This window comes from Varroa jacobsoni, unplaced genomic scaffold (assembly GCF_002532875.2).
Source record: "Varroa jacobsoni isolate VJ856 unplaced genomic scaffold, vjacob_1.0 scaffold_672, whole genome shotgun sequence".
In the NCBI taxonomy this organism is placed as follows: domain Eukaryota; kingdom Metazoa; phylum Arthropoda; class Arachnida; order Mesostigmata; family Varroidae; genus Varroa; species Varroa jacobsoni.
The window spans coordinates 121943-145418 of NW_019213574.1; the positions used below are offsets into that span (position 1 = coordinate 121943).

The following is a 23476-nucleotide window of genomic DNA, read 5'->3' on the forward strand; positions in this document are numbered from 1 at the left end:
CGTGTGTATACGTATATAAGTATCGTTTTTGCTCTTTCGGGTTAGCTACTGAACAAGTTTCTGGGCTCTGTTATGTTTCGTTTAGTCAGTATATTATTTTTAAATCAAGTACAAAATGACTATTTTTATAGATGATGTGCGTGGTAGATGCATGTCTCATGACGTGTGAGAAATGATTTTTTTCATTGAGTTGAAGCATTTCATATGCCGTAGCTATTCATATGAGCTTTTCTGGAAAATAATGATTTATGGCACAGGATGAAGTTATACGATTATTATAGTGGAAACTGGGCTTTAACTTGACACATTTCTCCTAACAATAAAATACACGCTTGATATCGTTGCGAAAAAAGATCGTCGTTACTTGCTGTACGCGTTGAAAAGATCAGTAGAATCATAATGTTTTTTTGGTTTATTCTCGTTTGACAAATAAACATTTGAAGCTTTGTTTAAATCAAGCAAGATTACATATATTTACCCTGATACATCGCATATTAATTGTGGAAATCGACTTCGAAAGGCACAAATAAACAAAGTCTATAGTAAGTCCTTAAGTCACCCCTCGCTTAGTATCGCACGTCCACGTAAAAGCCTTCAGCAGTGACAGCTGCACTCGCCTTTTCATAATCTTGTTTCTTCATAAAAACGATCGTTACTTGCAAAGTTTATAGGTTTTACAACTATCTTTTACACGTCCCTGTATTGCTTTATTCAGTATTGCTACCATTAGTATCGAATGTAGGAAACCACCATCAGATTAGGATATCTGTTCCACTCAACGACTACGTACCGAATCATGCATATGCGACTTCAGCATAACGTATCTGTATTGGACGAATAACATCAGTTGAATAAGGCTTATCTGTAGTCTGGTGGGGCGGATTTTATTGCACCCCTTCGCTCTTCTATTCCCTGCACTTTCATATAGACCCGAACCTAGAAATCTCTAGCCACAGAAACGTGCCTTGCCACACGACTGTCCCATGGTAGTACAGCAGAACGATGCCTCAGTGCAGTTGGCTAATCAGTAAGCTCTTCCTTATTGACCAATATGCCATGTTTGCCACCTTATTGGGCTGCGAATAGAATTGAGATAGACGTATTTCGCAGGTGATAGGTAGACCGGGCCACTGTGAACGAAGATGCTAAAGCAAGTCCTGGATGTGTATCAGCAGCGATTGCTGACCTTGAATACACAACAGTGAGAAATTTCCTCTATAAAGCTTGGTGCAGCAAACCTTTTTTCGAAAATGCGGCAAACGAAAATACGCAAAACACAAAAACGCACGAAACATATTCAATAATGTCATAATGGTGGTCATTATGTAGGAAACTTTGGTAATGACTACTTTTGTTTATGAGCTCGCCTCTGTAACGAATGCAGAGTCTAGTTAATAAAATAATAATATCCTTTCTATCTCGTGATGGTAGTATAGCTTGGTTTTTGTACATTAGAAATCGAAAATTCATTTACTTATAAAATGTTTTTGGATCTTAGTACGATTTGCTTGGCATAGTATACATTTCATAGCGACGAAGTCTAGTATTATGATGTAACTAATCTTTTACCCAAAAGATTATAGAAAGATACTGAAATACAATTCATTCATTCTTTCTTATATGACCTGAAACCTCTCAGCGCCGAACTTCAAAGAAGCGTGTGTAACATAGCTAGAATTTATTTTGAGTGTATCGCTAAAATAATAAATATACAAAATAAAGGAATGTAACAGCTATATTAACGCTAATCAAACGTAAGGGCGTAAGTCAAAGTAACTTCAATTTTTATCAAAATCACTAAAATGCAGTTGAGGATCGAACTCCGGACGCCATAAGTGTGATTTCGATGCCTAATCTACGCTGTAATTTCTGCAATCGAGTTACCTATGTAGGGCAAAAGCCATAGCGTGGTAAAACTGGAGTTGTATTGCGCCCAGCTACGAATACTAGGGCTCACGAAGCAAGCCCTATCGAGGCACACGTATAGGTCCATCAGTGTGGTTAATCTGGAGTTAGTCCACGAGGTTCGATTCGCCATATCGATACACGAATGCATACAGGAGACTTGGTTTAGACCGAGCAACGATCTAGTTTCTACCAGCAAACACCGTTTTTCGATTCTGCTAATGGTATTTTATAGGGAGCACAATTTATTTAGTAACAGACTTTGCCAATGACAATGATTTGAGATCTTGTAGTATACAACGCCATTAATGATCTTCAGATTAAGTTATTAGAGATAAGCTTAGGAGGAGATTGATAATTAGAAATCTCACAGCGTTTTGAGTTGTTCTCTTTATGCGCTCAAAATCAGAATAAATCTTGTGGTTTATCTGGAAGAATTTTCCAGGTTGGATCAGCACTAAGTATAACATGCAAATTCTGCACAACAAATGTGTATATTCTCCACCGTATACAGTTGTACTGTTTATGTAGTTAATTCTTATTTCGGTGCGGTTTTTTGCACTATACAGACAAAGCTCCCTACGGTTCTCATGTCATTGATCTCCTGACCATTACTAATAACAGTTACGTTCGAGAGTCTACGAACTAGACGCGTATTAAATGACCTTAAATCCAACAATGCGTCTGAAAAGAAGCAAAGGCATTTTCTTAGCTTCTAGAAGTGCGATGTTACAGGTATATTTTCCTTGCGTTCGCCGTGCATATTTCGTAAAAACTAAACAATGACGCACCATCGATATTAAGACGCGAACCAATAAGTCATGCCATGATCAGATACACGACCCCCAGTTCATGGCGTCACTTCACTGCCACAATATACGCGCATATAGAACAGGTCATACATGAAACCTTGGTTTCTTCTCGTTTCCACAGTATAGCCTTCTCACATACCGCTTCGCCCTGCCGCTGTCACGGTCAACGTTTCTCAAGGGGCTAATCGTATCAAAGTAGCATTGGTTGATTTGGCAAGCATCCACTATCACCGCGGCAGTTGCTGCTGCCATTTGGTCACTTCAGTTAAACAGTAGAAGTGCGCTCTGTTTCGTCCTGCAACATGCTGTCATAAAACTTTATGGATCTCAATAAATAAGCACGCCCAGCAACAGCTAGGGGCAGCGTTCCAGAAGAATTGCTTGTGTGCCATCTCTCTCCTGTGGGCATACCAAGATCATTGCGCGGCATCATCCGCGAGTAGCCGAAAATCGCGGGAAACCGTGTGCACCACCCAGAGACAACACGGCAGCTGGGGCCTGTTTTGCACCCCGCCAGCGGCGATTCGCTCCTGTCGTACAAATTGTGATGAAGTTCATTGTCAGTGCACCGTGTCGATACTGTTATGAATGCAGTTGCGCAATTGGAGACGGTGATTGCTGTTGTGTGATATCATTCGCGAGCCCTGCGTGAAGTACGAACAGGGTGACTTAAGCTACATATCGTTTTGCGATGCTTTATTACAGAGACTCTGGAGACAAAGAGAAAAAAAAAAAAGAAGATCTGATATCAGGAAATGGAGGAAAATACTTGGCAAGGGATTTGACTTTTAATGCTGGCGGACCGTTCTGACTTGTGCTTTGTGGCTTATTTATCATTAAGATTAAACGAAGGGCAACCGTGTTCCGCGTACAAGAATCCCCCGAACGGGATTCGTGGTACAATTTCGTTGGGTAACTGTACTCGGTGTAGAGGCAGCAAAACGGGCCTGTGTGAGAAACGCCAATAATGAACAAGGCGATGTATCATGTATGTTACGCTAAACAATTGATATATATGAGGTGCCTTAAAGGCGGATACGAATAGTTTGTCTCAATTTTAAAAGACAAGTTAACGAAACATACAATGTAAACACTAAGAGATGATGACGGTCTCTGTATTGGCCACATGTAATGAATATCCGAATAACATGTGGGACCTGATATGTTGGCTTTTGTTTTTTTCACAGAGATAGTGTAGAGCTTGTGAAAACGACTAAGCCTAACCATTAAATGACGATCGGTCCAACTTTAGCTTACTCAATGCAATCCCATATTGTTAGCGTGCATTCTGTTTTGAGGCAGCGTAACTACAAACCACGCGCACTTTTAACCGAAACAGTTCGAAGTTGAAGTTGAATATACCGTCCACGCGTCTAGCCTGGACCTTTAATTGACCCCATTATTAAGGAAGCAAGCACTCTCAAACACTTTATTCGCATAGTTGAAGGCGATTTATCCGCTACGATTCGAGCCATTCACGGAAAAGAGTTGCGCGAATAATGCGCGGTTACGGCAACCGCTGCCTTCAACCATAAACAGGAACCGACACCTTAGAAGTGATTACCTGACCAAGCCCCGTCAGGACAGCTCGTAGCGGGGTACAGCCTGTCAAACAGCCATTTTATATTCCTCTACCTCTATACAATCATACGCATATATATGTTCTTCGCACAGACTATGAAGTTGGATCTGTCTGTTTTAGCTTAAACTCTGCCATTTCCAATCCGCTGTTTGTTTACGCCAAACCAGCTAGAATCTACGCCCTCCCTGCCCGACTGCTTAAATGCGCCACTTGGCTATGCCAATTATCGGCGATATCCGCTATTCATCGTCTGCCTATTATCCCTCAGAAAGAGCAAATCTGTCTTCGTCTGCATGTGTGTGACAAAAGAAATCTCTATGCGGCGACCTTTCGCGTTTCGTTAAAAAGCATCCGCTCTTTTCCACCTCCGCCCTTAAATCGTCCTCTCCGCCGTATGTGTCCAGTTCTATCACTTAAAACGTGGCAGCTAATTGAAAACGGAAGCAGCGCTGGTAGGAGTGGGCGCTGGTGGCTTCTTCTCCGTTATCCTCGTTGTTGTCATTTTCATTCATTGGTCGAATCAAACGATCGGTCAGTGGAAGGCATCACAAGTGGCTTGGCTCTGTCGCTCTTCCGGTGTTATAGCATCCCTAAGCTGCTTTCTGATCCCATGACGGTGCCAGACAGCAGACCGCGACCACATTGCTGCGACGTCGTCGTCGTCTCGAGTTTATCGTCCGTGTGGTTCATTGATGTGCGTGGTACCGTTTAGCGGCTGCTGTTAGCTGAAAGGCTGTGGCAATCTGTGTGCGTGAGCGATAAATATCCTCGTTGGATGACGCCCGCGGGGCATGTCACGTCAAGTGAAGGCGGGCACACAGCGTCTTCTCTAGTTCCGCTAACCACAGGCAGCTTCGGTTCAGCGGTTTATTATATTCGCAGGCACCGGCCGCCACCGCCGACAACAATGAGACATTGTCTAGCTCAATCGTACTAGGTGTATTTCAGTTACCCGCTTTTGTCTGTTAACCGCCTTTTGTCAATTTGCCGACTTGGTTCCCCAATGCTTTACGTTATATGGGGTGCGACATTTAAACTCGAAATTATTTTTAAGACTGTATCTAAACAGAAAGAGGTATTCTTTTTTCCACGTGGCTGTTGATAATTTAGTATAATTACCATTAGCCTGTTTCAATCGGGAATTAACACAACCCATTAATCATCCTCTAAATATTCCTTCTGTTATTCAGAACAAACTCTTTCAATAGTAACCTGAATCAAGCGAGATGTCAACTCTCTGTAGTGTGTTTTGAATACGTTCCATTTAACAAAAATTCTAACGAGGTTCACTTTGACTGGATAACAGGCGAAAAAACCAAATGATTACCAAAAACGCCGAAAATTCAAAAAGTACAAAAAACGTAACATCTCTAAAAAAAAAAACTTACCTTCGAGCTTAGCAAGACGACGTGATTGGTGGCTGACACGTTCTTTTATGAAAAGACCCTTAATGTTTGTATAAAAAGATCCAGGCGTGTTGATGACTTGCAAAGTCCCTTTTGATACATTTTTAAGCTTTTCAGTGTTAAACCCTATTTAGATTTTTCCCTTTCGCCTTATAGAAACTATCTATCTCTGATCCATGAGGCCACATGAAAGCTGGCGATAACGTCGACGGCTGATTGTAGGCAAAAAATGAAATTTCAAATTTCGTTGACGCTTCACCCAACACAAATAGACTAGGTAACGGCCTATCCTCGCTTAAATTTCAAAAAGTTTGCATCCCGTTTCGCCTAACGAGTTTGTTATTTAGTTTCAGAAGAGTAAACTTTTTTTCTCGTATCAGAAGTAGCGAATGAATGCATGTCTACTACGATAAATAGCCTACCAAATTTATTCGAAAGATATAGGCGCCGTACGCTATGGTAAAAAGAATCACATTAAACAGTTTAAAAGTGTGTGTGAACTCTCAAGGAAAACGGAACTGAGGTCCAATTTTTTGAACTACTGATTTGATACTGTCTACAGCCATTTTTTAGACAAATATTATTAAACTGGATTTCGTTTGTTGATACCATCGCAATCCTGTGTATTGGTGAAAGAGATTTGTTCTAAGGTGAACGTAAACAACATTGCAGCCATGACGAAAAACAGCCTCTATATCGGACTTTAACAAAAAAACAGTTAAATGAATTCAACTCAAATTAATTTAAGTCACTTTTATTACATAAGTGGGTGTTTGGCACATAAAACAAGCACCGTGTAGCATATAGTTATATACAATTATTTAAGAAGGGAGGCAGATGTGCCGCATTTACGTCAAGCATAGCTATGAATGATAATTTTGCTTGCAATGGTTTTAGGAACTATGATAGATTTGCTGCGCTATTATGGTCTCTGAACTCTACTCAGTTGGGAAAAGGTTAGGACATTTTGCTTTTCAACTAACGACGCGAGAAATAGATCTATCTGGTAGTACCTTATTGAACACCCCTAGCGTCTCCGCCAATTATCCAGTTTCTTTGCGCGGAACGACCCGTCAACAAGGCAGTAAATAAGCTTTTTGCATCACCTCAATTTGACAATCCAAAACACTGAGAACGAATATGAGGCTGTAGGAGTACCAGAGGCAGGTTCCAGCCGAGTTCAACAGAAGATCCACAACAGACAAAAAAACAATACGGACTCCAAACTTAGTAAATGCCACCCAGAAATGCATTTCCATGAAATTTTTGCTCAAATCTTGTTATTGGATAGGTGATTTGATGTATGTGGGGTCACGATGTCACATGAAGGCCTCGGTTACACGTCTTATGTCATAGAAGTCGCACAGATACTTTTTACTAATGGCAAATAAAAGCAGAAGGCAATCAGTGGCTTTAGCTCTTTAAGTATATCAAGAAGGAAGCAGCGGGTTGTCTTCGAATCAATAAGCAGATTGTTTATCATTTGAGATATTCATCGACTTCGGATGAATAGGGTGCCTTAGATCCTGGAATTTAGAAAACCTAAGGGACCCAAGCAATCTTGTCAATTACCGTTGTACATGGAAAAAATATTATGGGCTTCACCGGTAGCTTTTTGATCCCCGTAAAACAACTAAATATACTGGGTCTAAACGCTTTTTCAATTAGAAAACTTATTTTTGGAGTTTAAACTCGAGACGAAAGTAAACAAAACGTGAGAGTATAAAGGAAAAGCGAATATTTGGAAGAAAAAGCGCAATTAGTATTCGTATAAGCCAATAAATAAACATGTGCATATTTTTTAATGTTTTATGCTAGTATTTACCATTGTTTCTTATATTGACTAGCCTTTTTTTATAATATTGAAAGCGTTTGGTGTCACTAAATAAAACTTAAGTATTTTGTTTCACTGCTGGACGATTCGCTGAAGTCAGATAGGTTTAACGTTCAATTTATCGGGAGATTTGCGACCCACCTTGTAACCGAACATTAGGCGCTTAACAACAATTGATTCTGCAACACCTCAAACTTTCCTTGGAAAAAAGTTTATTTCATTGACTTTTATAGTTACTTGAAGTATTGACAGACTCTACACAGCCCTATGGTACCTTTTTACCTTAAAAAAGCTAACTGGCATAAAAGTTTCTCATTACGTTTAACAAGCGGAACGTTGTTATGGGACCTTATTTGCTAATAGTACATATACATATTCAAATCAGACGCATTTTGAAATTCAACGTTAGAGATACTTCCTTTAAATTTTTTTCTACATATTTCTCTCACTGCTCTGGTAATTCCTGGACAGCCTTGTACCTGCGTAGGATTATGTAATTTCTCTATTTATGGTTGCTCGGGGTAAATCAATAATGACATATTTTCCCAACAGTCGTTCTTTTTAAGGTATAGGCGGCTCCGTAAGCACACAGGCTTAGATCCAAAGAATAAGCGAGTTGAAACTAGCGTTGAATATTCTTTTGCTCTATACAAAAGATAATGAAGACACTGCAATGAGGTTCGGCGTTGTTATCAAATAACCAGACTATGCACTTTCAATTGCGGTCAATGGTTCAGGTCTCTTTTGAGGAATTCCAGATAGCCGGCTGTATTCATAGTTCTGTTTTCGGCGGCACCTTGATGCTTACTGCAAGCGCTACCGTCGCCTTACCTTTGAACCTACTCGACACAACCCCGAAGGGCGCCTTCAGGGCGATGCCTTGTTCTCCCGGATTTTAAGTCCTCGCTGGAAATTAAGTCATGCCTCGTCTGCAATGACCATATGCTTTACGCTGACTTAATGTTGATTGAAGTTCTGCGAACTGTATGCGAAATACACTACATTAATTTCCAAGTGACCTGCACGGGGAACCTATTTTTGCTTTGTTCTCACATTTACAGTGTTGGGGTCGCCATTTTGTACATGTAAAATGACAATTTTGGTTGACAGAGCCCTTAGACTCTGAGCTCTGCTTTAATGCATCATTTGTTGTTCTTTGAGTCCCGACATCTGGTTACCTCCTCGCTCCTTGTTCTTAAACGAATACCATTCAGGTATTTTTCTCTCGTTTAAGGCCTCCGTGCCCAATGTGTTCACGAATCCTTGATGATCTTTGCAGCGTTGTGGCGATCTGCCAACAGTGTTGCAACTGTATATCAATGCACATTGATCGCATTGTGCATGGCGCATGTTCAGGATTTATTTTTATTGGCTGCAAAATGACAGGATAAATAGATCCAAGGGATAGGTCATGATAGGATTCAGTTTCGACGTCATTATTTGTTCGGTCCCTAACGAGTGTTCAGCTTGCTTGAAACGGACGCCCTTTGCGGCCTGAATCAACTTGGTGTGTAACTGCGTTCGTCAATTAGATCATCATTCTTCTAACGTTCGTAGGTACAGTGATTACTGATTCGGTGATAGGCTATCCCAAGTGAAGTTCGGCCTGACTAAAATAGAACAATAAAACTAGCAATAGTGTCTATTCGTACCCCTATGTAGCCGCTTCTGTGTTCAGCTACGATCTCATTTGCGTACGATCGTAAAACGTCTTCGGATATGTACAACGTAGCAAATACATATTACTAAAATAAGCGAAACGAACTTTTTCCAGGTCCAAATATCGTTCGAAATACTGATGTGATAGACAGACATGTGATTATTTTTTCAACTACAGGGCTCGAGTTCAGGCGAAGGCCTGACAGAAAATTAGGGTAAAAGCGCCGCGGCAGAAAAAATGTCCACAACAAGAAGAAACATTTGTCTCTATTGCAACGCGTTTCCCTCAGAAAGGTTCAACTTGGTGAAGTATGTCGGTGACCTAAGACATTTTTGCAGCAAGGTTATTGGCCATACGATGATTTGGCCGAAAAAAAAAGGTGATTTGGTGACCGTATGGCTGCCCTGCGAGCCCTCTTTAGTTTGTTTATACATTTAGATGAAGGCAGTGAACGCTTCAAGCTGAGGCCGTCAAGATAATATGAAATGGCCTTAAATAAAAAGGCCATCTCATATTATCTTTCTACTTCTTTGATCTGTGTCGCTCCTGCGATTTTGCACCTGTCTGAACTGCTCTTTTGTTGTAGAGCAAACCACGTACTGGTAAATTTCAAATGCGATATATCCCTGCAAAAGAGTACTTTTACTGAGTTCATTGTGATTTTCTTGAGCCGGACAGTTAACTGGAGTGGAGAGCATTTACGGTTGCCATCAGCATTTTTGACGCTACATTTGAAACATATACTCAAGGCTATACCCATAATCATCCGTAACAAACAACCTGCGACCCAACTGGATTGTGAAAATATGCAATCGCCATTTAACTACGTTATTCTGGTCCTCCTTTCAGGATGGTCCGTATAAAAGCGTTCGAGTTCTACAAAAGACGATGTTTGACTGGTTCTGTTCAATTGAATTTTTTATACTTTGTTTCATAGATCTAGTGATATTAATTCACTTATAACAAATAAACATATCATCCTGTGCGTATAATAGTGCCCGAATAGAAAAATAGAGCCTTGGCCTGCGGAATCAAATTTTCAGCTTTAGGCCATATTTTCATAACACACCTGATTAGTTTGAAGCAAACTTTAACGAGCTACAACGTAAAACCCGCGGACAAAATTAAACACCTAATGAGTTACATTGATAGAACTAGCGTCCGATTGACAGCCAAATTCATTAAGATTCTTTTTATCGAAATACATCTCTAATTCAATTTGTTTGAAAAGAAATGTATTTCGAAATGAAAAGAAACGTAATAGCCCTTTAAAACATTTTCGTAGATGTCTAAGGATTTGAACTATATTCGATAATTGGCCGAATTGCCTGGGTACCTCAGCTTAACTACCGGTTTCTGTAATAAACTGCCCACATAAGACGATCTTATTTTATACAGTTTTTGACCTAAACTGAAAACCCACACAAATGCGCCGGCATACTCTTCATCATTATACACTTACACAGATGCGCTTAGCCTGTCTGCCTATGGCCTTCCCGGCCTAAAACGATGAATTCCGTAACAATTTGAAAACAGTATGTCTCAGTGTGTCATGCAAACGCTTAAAAACATCTTCTTTTTTCTGGGTGGATTAAGCAATGTGTGATGCCCATGCGTCAGTGGTACCTGGGGGCGTTTTGTGTGAAATTGGCAAACTCACTAAACCCGAATTATTCTTCTTCCAAGAGTCTTACGTATTGCCTGTCCCTTGTTTAGCACTCCTTGCAGTTCTGTCATCGCCGGTTGACTACTGCTGCAGAGGACAAAGAACGTCTGCATGTACCCACATCATGCCTATATGTGATACTAGTTGTTTAAAGTACAATAAAAAGCAATCTTCAGCTTTTTAAGTCAGCTCTTCACTAAGAGTGCGTATTGTCGTTTTAGCTTGAGAAAAACATAACGGCGAGCAGGTGAGGAAAAATGGAAAAGGGTAAAGATAATATTTTTGAAAAGTGACCTTTTCCTTTCATCAACTAAGTTCTGCTTCCGCCCGGTTTTTCTTTTTTCAACACCCCATACTGAGCAGCTCTTGTGGCTCCGAGGCCGCAGATCCTGTCAGTGCAGTCGGTCGCGCCGCTATTGGGAGTGCTCCTGTTCGGCGGGCTGGGTTGCTGACTTTCTCATTTAAGCACTCTAATAACTGCTTGCCGGTCATTTTCTCTTTTTGGAAGAAGCTGACCCCTTCACTGTTTTCTATCTTTATTTTTCTCAGACCTGATTAGACCGGTCTTACTGAGGATAAAATGCAGGATCTTTCTGGCAACGCGGACAAAGGGGTAACAGCGCGGCAAGCCGGCTTTAACGGCGAATCGTGCTTTTGGCTCCTGGTCAGTTGGACCGGTCTGTGGTTCTCGGAAATAATGACCATAGCTCCATTGTGTTCGGCTCGTCAGACAGGCGCTGCCCAACGATCTCAGCGGTGGACGGACCGGCGAAACGAGACTCCATCGACGGACAAAACGTGTGAAAACGAGGAAAACTGAACCAGTTCTATAAATGCTATAGAGTTAGTCAGCGTTAAAGCATCGACCGGAAGGACACACAGCCGCGCTACGGTCGCACGGCAGGACGGCCTGCTTTCGAGGCGGCTCGCGATGGCGGCCGTAGCCAGCGCGTTAGGAGGCGGATCAGAAAAAGGGGTGGGTAGCTGCTTGACTAAATAGAACTTTTTTTCTGGGCCCGTGAATCGGGTCAGTGGACCCCCCCGCGGCCGCTGCATTTGCCAGTCATTAAAATTAGTCGCCCTATTAAGACTCAGACCGCTCAGCCCTTTATGCGCTGCGACAATGAGAGCTGATAATGCTTATAGATAGACAAAGATAATGGACTTGAGTATAATAATATGAATAAGGGACGCGAACGCACACGGCTGATAAGGAAAGAAAGAATCGGTCGAACTATTTCATCGGATACTCACCATGCTGCACATAGTATAAGTTGGTGCCTTAAAATATGTGGAGTAAGGCACTAATGAAGATGGTAAATGCGTTTATAAACTACGCGTTGTCTGATAGTCGCAGTCCTTTAAACGGGTATCTGGCTTAAGAATCATTTTGGGATGAATCAGGGACATTTGATTTGATTGAAGTTGCATCGAAAAATTCGATAGTGCGCTCTTGATCCTTGAGCACAAGGTGATGCTACAGTTACTTAAATTTTGCATCTACATTAACTATAAAAGCAAGTGCACCACTACTATACCTATCTTGCGCCTTTGATTATGTGCAGTCAACCATGTTTTAAAGGGGTTGAAATTGCTCGTCTAGTTTATTTATCAGTGTGATATTTATACTGTTTTTATATCGTATTTACTCCTCTGATCCCACTTGATTCACTGAAATCGGAACATTCGTGATTTCCCGAATAGCCTGAAGCCCAACGATGCAGAGTTGTTCCGATAAGATTCTACCTATTTTCAATGAGGCCTTTACTCGGTGTATCTTTTGCTGAATCATTGTGTAGTCTGGATATCCAGATGCTAATGGCATTATTCCTAATCTATAGAACGAGTACCTTCTTTCCTGTGTGTGAGAAGGAAACAAAAACCCGCTCCTCAACGTTCTGTAGCACGAAGTTTAGCACGACTATATACACAACATAGATAACACCTCTACAGTACGTGTTTTAATCAGAAAAGTGCTTTTAATGGGATAGATCAGAGTCATTTATTAAAGTAAATTACTCTAAGTATTTATGGACGATTTACTGGCGTTATTAGCATTTGTATAGTTGTTCACACTGCGTATAGGTTTGTACAATTATTTTATAGTTTTTTTCTCGGTTTTTAGGAGCACTTTAAAATCGTCGATGCCTTCAGTATGTATTGCAATGTGTCTACAGTCAGCTTATGGCCTATCGCCAGTACAAATGTGCTAAGAATTCTGCAAGGACCCATATAGAGATTGCGTAGTTACGAAGCCAATTGCACGTACGCAGTTGTGGGGCGCTTCGGGTCGAAGCTCAACTAGCTCGAGCTGAGAAAAGGTTCAATTTATTCGATACTCGTTTACCTAAGCTGATAAATGTTTTTTTGTGATACGACAATTATCTTGTTATCCATATCAAGAAGCATCCATTCGCATGCTAACGAAGAGGAACACAATAAGAAACGTGCAAAAAGTAATTGTTTAAAGAAACAGTTGTTAGGAGCATGCACCAATATCTAAAATTGATCAAATCGGCATTTTTGGTTAGTTAGTGAAGAAAACAGCCACGCTAGCACCAAAAATGGTTACCTTTTAGACAGAATTTAATTTTCAAACCAATCACCATCTGTGGAGTAAGTCAGCGGTCCCGTGTGAAATATGCTAATTCTGTATGCCCCTACCTCAATTAATGATATAGTATCCTGATAAAACGGAAATCCCTAATTTTACGTGCAGCATATCCCGTCTCACGATTTTTCCTGCTTCCTTATAGCGTAGCTCAAAATTCTACAGATACATTGGGACACTCTGTATGTGTTCATGTTTGTCGTCGACATAGGACAACATCTACTGAGCTACAATGTAAATGGCTGGAACGGGTAGAGTAATGAAAAAGCGCTTTCCAGACATTGTGTACTATACCTACGTACGCGCAATCAGCTGTCATTGCAAATGCAGCTTCTAGTCTTACTTAGAGCATAGTGAGCGTCAACAGCAAGTCCGTTGCGCTCCCTTAGCCATCGTACTTCTACCCCTATTCGTGTCTTTTAGCTTTCGCCTTGTTAATGTCCTTGTCGTCGGATGTGTTCCTGCTTTAGTATGATAAGACCCCTCTACCCCCTTGACATCAAACCCCCATACTCCTATAAACAACGAGATGGCCTCAGTACAACAGACACGAAGAAGTCCATTTAGACCTGACGCTTCCACAGACACAAAGAGAGGCACGCAGAGGCACAGCAGGATATGTAGACACCTAGCTTGACACACACAAATAACATGTGCGAAGCATTGGACCGCAGCAGTCAGTTCTGCCTGCACAGATTGCCGCAACCATATAGCGCCATTGTGAGCATCAGCTAATACCCCTCTATACAACTATTACAGCGCCCCCGCCCCCCACCCCGGTGCTCTCAGTTGTGCCTCTCGTAATAGTAACCGTTATTGTATTTGCCAACCAGCAGTTCTTACGTTTGTCGAAACTTTAGCAGCCACATCTTTAGCCAGAGGGCGGTATACTTATTCACACAACGCCATATATAATCTACCATACATTATATATATATATACACATGCATACGAATAGGGTGCATAACTATAAACCTGTACACAAAATGACAAAGCATACAAACATGTATATATTTGTATATGAACATTTTACCTAGGCAGAATAATACTTTCGCGTTAAACGCCTGCCATTTTTTGCGGTTCCTTTCGTATCATTGGCCCGCTCTACCGTTGTGTTTGGCGACTCCGCCAGAGACGCCTGTTCTTGCCGCCCTTCTCATTTCTTATGTTGCCCGTGTTAGTCTACAAATGTCTGTGCTAGCAATGAACCTAGGCCTAAAACAAGTCAGTCCTAAAGTAAGAGTGAGAAGCTAAGAAAGAAAGATGTTTCTATTTGATTTCAGAGGCTTTTCTCTTAGCCTCGTCTGAACAAGTTACATTCGTTTGTTATGAACAGTAGGAGAACCTGGAAGTAGCTAGTCGCATTGGGGGCTTCACTAACATGGTTGCAGATGACTAACTTAGAGGCAATGGCCTGCGGTGGCGCCATCATCGTTCATCTAGCGTATCTCTGTTAGCTTTCTCGACTCTTTCTGTTCGGTCCCCTACTGTCGTTGCTCGCTTCTTCAGTCGTGCGTCGGCCCCGTTCCTTTCTACTCTAGCCATGTTTTTACTTTCCTCTTGGTTTCCCTCCTCCGTCTTGTGCTGTCTCCTTTACTTGCGACTTGTCGTCTGGTTACTTCCTCAACTACTGTTTTGCTCTGTTTATACCGTTTACTCTGGTTTTCCCGTTCTCTATTCTTTTTGGTGTCTTTAAGATGTTTTGCCCCATCACTGGTTATAGCAAAAGGCGCGGAGCAAACAGCAGAACCCCTTTCCAATTGAGATGCGCGAGCAAAGCAGTGATGAGTGCCAGGCAACAATAACAGCACTGGAACAAAGTTTGCCCGTAGCTGCTGCTGCTCTTCAACTAAGTAGCGACTTAGCCGACTTCAGTGGCCGGTCGTCGCTCGCGGTCGCCTGGCTAACGCGATTCCTCCTTTATCCTTCTTGCTACCTTCGACCCTATCCAGAAACAGGTGTCCCAAAGAGATTATATTGTAATGTATTTCTGTACCACTACTCGCATTGGCATGCCTACCACCTCATCTTGCTGGCAGCGCGTTATGGCGGAGTAATCAACGGTCGCGGAAAAAACCGTGGACGTACGACTGACGTCAATCACCGTTTCCCGTCGGTGCGTCATGGCGTAATGTTCTGTAGTGGTTGTATCGTGAGTAGGATTATGGATTCCCTATTACTGTTTAGCTAAACGGTGTAGGGGTCATGGGGAAAAGGCAGCCATGACAAAATTCTCTTACTAAAATAAACGGCAAATCAATGCATTCATATCTGTCAACACACGTGTTTTGTTTCAACGGATGGATGCATCGTGTTTTTGCTAGCAGCAGAGGTGGGAATACACAATGCGTACATTTTTGTTTTCTGTTGACTGAGGGTACGAAATAGAGTTTTAATGGTATCATCCGGTGATACGCGCTTAGTAGTTTTCATTTTGGGCAGCAGCTTTATAAGCGTGTCGAAATCTCTGAATGACATGATGAAAGCGTGATACGGGTTCGGAAAGTTTGAGCTTTCTTGTAAGTGCTTAAGTGCTCTATGCAGTGCAACGGTAAAAAACGATGAAACTAAATATTTTTATTGCTTCTAGCTAATCCTTCAGGGATCTCAGGATTAATTGTTCAGTGAAATATATACAATTTTGACACTTATTGTTTGCCAATTCCAGCCGTGCTATTTAAACTACCAATTCTTGAAAAAGTTATTGCTTTTACAAATAAGCGTAAAATTTTGATGACGTTTTGGTAAGATAAAGTTTGGCGATGAAGGTAGTTTTTTTTTATACATCTTTCAAAGGCAACATTCAGGACCTTGCTATTCAGACAAATAACAGTTCATTTTGCGTACTCACTCTACGACGCGAATATGTGCACACAAGTTTATACAGCTGCACAATTAGTGTTTTCTCGTACGTGAATTTTTACCGATCATACTTCTACAAACAAACGTACTTGCCACACGCAATCATTGATCATCACCAGACTGCCCACAGCTTCTTAAACATGTAGATATAACTCAAATCACAAGTCGCTCGAGAGATGCATTAAAAAAAGGAACGACATAAATGAAGTTCTATCCTAAATCTTCTGCCAGCCTAATGTGACGTAATGCGCCGCTAGCTCCCTGAATATTTCCGCCCCCATACCGACCATTTGATGCTTGTCTTCTGTTTGATCGGTGTGTCGGCCCAAACCGGCGGACTCAACGGCTTTCCTACCGAGCTCTCGCAAGCGACAGGCGTGGGCAACGCATCGAAAAGATATGCACAGCAAGAGTGCAGCTGCTAACCTGCACCAAGGTAATATGTCGCTGAAGTGTCAAGAGTACAACAGCGTTTATTCGACCCACTGTTGGTGAACCCTGTACCTACTGAAGAAGCGTCTTTTGGTGTGCAGTCCATGCTCGAATTCATGACACAGCCTTTTATGGAAGGTGCAGCGCTATGATCTTCGATGAAAAAGCTTAAATGCCGAGACAATAACGTAAGCGGGACGTTATCAAGTGCACGTTTTAGTGAGAGTCGTGATAAGAAAAAAGGGTAAAAAAAATTTCGATCTTACTCTGTGAGGAACTTCATTCGTTTTACAACAAGGTTATAATTTTAATGTAGAGAAGTTGATACACTACAGCTGTAAGTTAGAAAGATATACATTTCGCAACTACAAAGAAAATCGCATAGACAATGCAAAACCTTCTCCTGACACCAAGAGCAGAACCCAATTATCCTTTTAACAATAACCAGCTTTTGCTTGAGAAAAATATTCCGAAGCTGAAAAATACGAAAAAATGATTTCAGGACTAAGCGTTTGAGGCTGGGCGACCAAAATGTAACGTATCTGGTTATGCTATTAAAAGTAGTTGTTGCTGGATGATCGACGATTTATATCGGCAACAACCCGCTCTCAATGTCGGAACTTACTTTTCATAAAATTACCGTTTCAGTAATAAAAACAATATATTGAAGCATAACGCGTGCTTAGAAGTCAAACGTGATCTAGGCCAACAACGAGACCTAACAACGCTGTCTTACTGTTAAGGTCCTAAAACCAGATTGGCTTTAAGAAGCATTTATGTGCTACACGTATAATATGCACTTTTGCATATTTGTAACAATGATCGTATGCCATAAATGGAAATAATTTTGAACCTTTTTTTTTCATGTAAAGTATATGCATTCGAGAAAGGTTTACATCTGCACTATGTCTGGACATCATCAGCAACGAGATCTCGGCCGGTGCAGAAACGGAAGAATCATGTCTTCAAGGTTTCATCGGCTACTTTTTTGTGTGCCCTAGACGCTCAAGTAGATGAAAACAAATGGAAGAAGCCAAGGGGATTTCGTCGGAAGTGTAATCTTTCTTTCCTTGTCGGCGGCAAGCAAAAACAAAGCCTTATTATTTTTTACGGTCAACGGCGATGGGCTTTGGAACAAGAAATAAAATGGAAGAAATGTACGTACGAGTCTAATTTTTCAGGACGCACCCACATACTTGAAATGGGACATGCTTCCAGTCTTCCACCTTAGTACTTATCTACTCAGGCAATAATTTAACTGCATGACTTGGGTAAAGTGGGTTCCAGTTCCAAAACACTGACACCATCATCTAGTAGCCTGACAAATAGGATATAGGTAGGTATGTATTGAGCAATTAGTTATAGAAAAAATTTGTGTAGCCTCTACGATTTCTGGTCTGATTATTTTCTACTGTGCGGAACTGACTACACTTTTCAAGCATTTCGACGTATTTACAACAAACTAAAGAAAACAGCCAAGGAAATTTCGTGTAAGATTTTTACTTTATTGTATATGCAGTAGTACTGATACATATGTACCTGGGTCCAGCTTCTCTTACAATCATAATAGGTTCGAAATGATCTGGAATGTAGTAGCCCATAATACCTAATGCGTATTTAAATAAGCAATGCATTGTACTAGGTGCGGGATGCAAGATACGTCAACAAGAAACTTCTTTTAGAAGTGAAAAGATACATTACCGATATGTACAGCGATGTGGGTGCATGTGGAAAATTCATGGCTACGAGGCTGAGCGTGTGCCCCGTATATCCTTCAGCCGTGTCCTAAATGTTTTAACAGCCAGAAGCCGCAGGCACTTCCGACACTTAAGAATCGGCCAAAGGAAACCCTGAGTCCACTATGCCAGCAGAATGATCTCTCTTTATGTCGACACTCTTCTATGCATGAGTTTACCTTTCAGCACATTCGATAAGTTAACAAAATAGTCGGGAACAGGACAGACGTTAACTGACGTTTCTTCCTCCCAAGAGGGCTATAGACAGTGAGGGAATTCCAGGCGCCGTCTTGGGGTTACTAAAGCAAGATTATTAGAGACACGATGGACTAGAATACGATAGAACATGCGCACGTCTACAACGAAATGGAAAATTGCGGTTGCGTCCAATGAGGCGGATAGACCGGCATAATAATAACGTATCGAAATTCGAGCAGTTCGGAGAAAATTATGATTTGTATACTGTGGACGAACTTATCAAATACTATTTTTTTCATGCAACTTTATAATAAAGACCTGCTTCTGCTTTTCTTGTTTGATAGGCCAATGTAAGTTGCCCGTAATAAAGCTTTTCGTGTTTCTGTCGTAATGCAAGTTGCTTTAGTTCAGTTCTTGTTGGTATATTTAAGTAACTTAAGGATAGTTTGCTAATTCAGCTGGACAAATTCATACACACTACTTTCTGACCTAGTTTTGTGTGGTTTTAATTCTGTGCATGCGAAAAAGACACGTCGATCGCATTTCGAACTTTCTTATCTGGAAGTAAATTTCAAATTTAGTTATCTTAGAGCTTTCTCAAACACAATTTCACGTGTTTTAGCTAAATGTGTTTTAGTAATATATAATATATATAAAATATATAATATAAATAATAGAAGCGCCATAGCTGTGCCAGTTATTTTGATTTGGCATCTTTTTTAAATTTATCCTTATTGTCCTCCTGAGTCCTGAGATTTTCCAATTCTATTGCGTCGAAGTGCACCCAAGACATTCAGAACACAAATCGAAGTATACAAAAACCTGATACACCTGCATATACCATTATAAAAAAAATACCTTTTTCTAATTCTTTCTTTCTTTCTTTATTACCGAACACAAAAGATCAAACGGTGTGTTTCTCCATAAAAATAGCCAGTACGAAATTAATATTGATTTCATCACAAGAGACAACAGCTCGCCTTCTGTTGTCTTTTGCAAAAAACACCTTTTTCATTGCCTTTTACGGGTCTTGTGGATTTGGTGACCGGCCAGTAAGCCAGCTGGACTGTTAGCGGAAGAGTGGAGGCGGCGGGGGGGTGAGGAGAGACTTGCAAAGTAATTGTCTGCCGTCTTCCGGCGTAACTAACTCACGGGTTTATAGTTCGACATGGATCGTTAAGTTTATGTGTTCTAGTCGTGGCTTGTCGGCCTTCGACCAAACGCGATTAAAGATGGGATAGAACAAAGGCCACTAATCGGCACCTTCCCACCTGAACAATAACGCAGGCGGACGTCAGAAAGCTGTTATAATGTAAGTTCGATTTGGAGGGGATTAACCTCAAAGATTGAGTTCACCGGTAGACGAACGTTTAAAGAAAAATCTTAACCATATGGAACCAATTTGAATTTTAATGATATTGATAAAAAATTTTTTCGCACTCACGCATAATTTTACGGGAAATTCAATTTTTAAGCACAGATCAATCAGAAGTCATGCGATTAACTTGACTTGTAAGCTCGGCGTTGCCATAAAGTGCGACTCTAAACAAATTATCGTTTCCAACAAAAAGCGAAGTTTCTCTATGCTGGGTTTCAAACATAGACCATCTTACATGTTTTCGCGTTTTCTAGGCAAATTTGTTAACATCGCAATATGATGGAGGCGTTTGGATGTCATATTGTAAGCGTTCGTAGAGCTGCAAACTGTTATTAAGCATCCATGTGAAACAAAATATTTGAATACATTAAAAACAGATAGAACGTATAATTTCCGTAAAGTCTTACATGCACCTGTTTTTTTTTTTTTTTTTACACGAAACTGTATTTTTAATTAGATAGCGAATGTACTATTTACATCAACAACGCATCGAACAATTCAGGACAGTTGTATCTGGATAGTATGTTGTTTTAAGTTATAAATAGTTACAGACAGAGACTTTCAACATATTTGTGAAAATAATTCCGAAAAAATCCAGTTGGATGTTACAAGCGAATCCGCCAGAGTTTGTAATTAAATATAGTTTGAAGTAGTTGGGACTGAACAATGATTTTTAATTGTTACTCTTTCCCAATTTTTCGAACAGCCTTACATTTGCTATGTGTGACCTTTTGGTATGAAGACTCCCGTAATGATACCAACCTAAATCAGCAAAGTGAACAGAATGAAGCCAACCTTCAATATCATCATTTTGCTGAATCTAGTAGGTGGTTGCAACATGACAAGCAGGTCTTGAGGTCACTTGACGACAAGTAGCCAGATCGCAACGTCATTTTCTCGCCTTGTTCTTCTTCGACTACCGATAGAGATTAAACGATCTCATCTACGGCGACCTTATGCTTCAGGCAGGTTTTGGCGAAAAACTTCTGGAGACCGCCAGTGAATACACCACACGCGTTTCTAACTGACCTAGAGCTAATTCACAAAGAGTTTTTATTTTTTGGGTTTGTTGTATTTGGATTATAGTTCTGTAACATGTGAGAATACATATCCGTTTTGGCCGACAAAGCTCTTGGGCCCTAAGCTTTGTTTTCATGAAAGGCCTCTTCGATTATAGCGATACGTTCTTGTACGTAGGGTTCCAAGATCCGGCTACCCCTTGCTGGTCTTCAACACTCAAATTTCTATTCTTGAAACGGTTGCTTTTGATATAAACCTTTTTGCCTAATATTTTCTCCAAACTTCGATTGATTTTCGCGGCGCTGTGGTTTTCACCGAGCGAAGACGTTGCCACTAAGCATTGATTTGCGAGAGTAACACATATTCCTTTGTCTAAAGACACTTATAACTAATACTTACTCTCAAACTTCTAGAAGGCTTCGTCTATTGACAGCGCATAGTTCAAGGCTACTCAATTTTGGAGTTCGCCAGATGTGCTTGTAAAAGCCCAGTAACTACTTCCGCATTGCTCTACCACCAGTACATGTTATATTACTATATACTTTTTGCCAGAGTAAAAACTGTATTATATTAGAACACTTTCCGTTACCTGCGAGAACCAAAGCGTTATGCTTGGGGTTGCTAAATATTTGACATTTTCTGGGATTGAAATTTCAACTTCTAGTTTCTTCGAAATTCAGATGTTTCTACAGTGTTAACAGGAAGACATATCATAGGTCCACGAGCTTTTGACCCAATGTAAGAACCGCACCCATATTTCAGGTCGAAATAGACGACTGCCGGTACGAGATAAGGTAACTCCGGCCGATTGCTAAGCCGATCTAGTAGCATAAGCACAAAAATGTAGTTTTGGGTAGAGGGTTATTGCCTTGATATGGGTAATGATTAACACATTTTTCATTCAGGGCGGTATACGATTCCTTGGAATAAGACTATTTAGTAAGTATTGTACAATTAAGCGCTAAGTATGGGCGTTATTAGTGGAGCTTGTCAATTTAACATTTGGAGTGAAGTAAAAGTGCCATTTCTAGTCGAAGCCATAGTTTCTTTCCGAAATTTGCTCTGTTAGATAGTCAAACTTTGAGCAATATCGTAGGTTATCTTTCAAGCATAAACCTTTTAGTCACTTTGGCACCTCGTCGAACCCACTGTTGCCTATCGGGGACGCGTAGATCTCCTGATGAAAGCAGTCACAATGGCTGTATAGGCAAGATTCGAAGTTCGACATCGTGTATTAGGTTTGCAGGCATAAACGTGAAGGTTATCATAATCTTGGATCGAGCCCGCGTTCTAAACGATCGTAAAGATACAAGTAATGCGGTATGGCATGGTTAATGAAGTATAACCAGCATTAACTAAATAAGACATTCTCCTTAAAATCATGAACAGACGTAAAAATTAGAAATATATCGTTAAGATGTGCGATATACGAAGGCATGTAACAGTGGCCTTTTGCCTTTCGGTTTATTCGATTTGTATTTATGATAACATTGTATTTTCTATATCTAATTACCCGTGTATCAATGCTTTGATTTTTAGGGAGCTTGTCTACTGGTGGACTCGTAATTAAAATCGAAGTCAGGGATATTATTTGTTTGTGCTTAGATGAAAAATGTAAAATAAATAAGAGCTGGATTGCTTCTGTATGTAAAAATATGGAACCTGATCAGTACTCGTACTGTGTATTATAATGCCCGATCGATACTTGTTCATTTTGTGATTAAGTGGTGTACTTACTACGGTAATTATCTATTTATAGCATATTTATTTACTTTTACTTTTCCTCATCGAAAAATATTCCAAATATACTGATGGATACATCATCATAAGTGCTTCACTGATAACGGCACTAAGTTTCGTTGCCAGACGGTCGCTTAGCCTGTCGACAGCTGCTTCAATTTTACGCCGCTGTAAATACGGTAAATGTAGTTTGTTATATATCAAGGTCTCATAATATAACTGGGATAGAATGATCTCAAATTCGTAGAGCTAAAACTCATCTAAGTGTGAGTTAATATTCAAATCTTCCTTCACACAAAGCAGAATTGCTCCAGGTACTATGTTTACGAGGAAATAATGCTGGTTCTAGCAATTATATAAGAGCAGGATCAATAACAAATTTTACCAGAGTCATCCAGGTCATTACCAGGAAGAAAAACATACATGAAAAATGGATACCCAGGCGGCTTTAGTCGTTCCATTTGGGATTTCAAAGTCTCCAGTAATATGTTCCAGGCGATGAGTGTACGACACTAGTTTACATGACTTCACCGTTGAATCAGCCCCATTGCTCTGAAACAGTTTATGACTATAATCAGGTAACTCGGTAAATATAAATATGAAACAAAGAATACTACCAAAAGATATATATATT

The 23476-nt window shown here is 40.5% G+C and overlaps 1 protein-coding gene and 2 long non-coding RNA genes across 6 annotated transcripts in view; 1 reads left to right on the forward strand and 2 right to left on the reverse strand.

Moving 5' to 3' along the window:
* Window positions 1-397: 397 nt before the first annotated feature.
* On the reverse strand, window positions 398-2788 carry LOC111262540 (uncharacterized). Its single transcript, XR_002681677.2, has 3 exons — window positions 2697-2788; window positions 1885-2589; window positions 398-1238 (listed from the first exon to the last, which is right to left on the reverse strand). It is a non-coding gene; the product is annotated as an uncharacterized LOC111262540 (long non-coding RNA).
* On the forward strand, window positions 1904-17930 carry LOC147753190 (uncharacterized). The gene is made up of 2 exons (XR_015311940.1): window positions 1904-3705; window positions 17643-17930. It is a non-coding gene; the product is annotated as an uncharacterized LOC147753190 (long non-coding RNA).
* Window positions 17931-19516: 1586 nt separating this feature from the next.
* LOC111262535 (uncharacterized) overlaps window positions 19517-23476 on the reverse strand; it is a 28435-nt gene continuing 24475 nt past the window's right edge. For 2 of the 4 annotated variants that reach the window (XM_086969200.1, XM_086969199.1), the window contains exons 7-9: window positions 23266-23394; window positions 22875-23010; window positions 19521-22392 (exon numbers count right to left, since the gene is read on the reverse strand). In XM_086969200.1, the coding sequence (XP_086825326.1) occupies window positions 22367-22392; window positions 22875-23010; window positions 23266-23394 (291 nt within the window). In that variant the 3' untranslated portion in view covers window positions 19521-22366. Of the gene's footprint in view, window positions 22393-22874; window positions 23011-23265; window positions 23395-23476 lie in introns of all 4 variants that reach the window. The other 2 variants (XM_022836862.2, XM_022836861.2) reach the window with 2 other exon arrangements.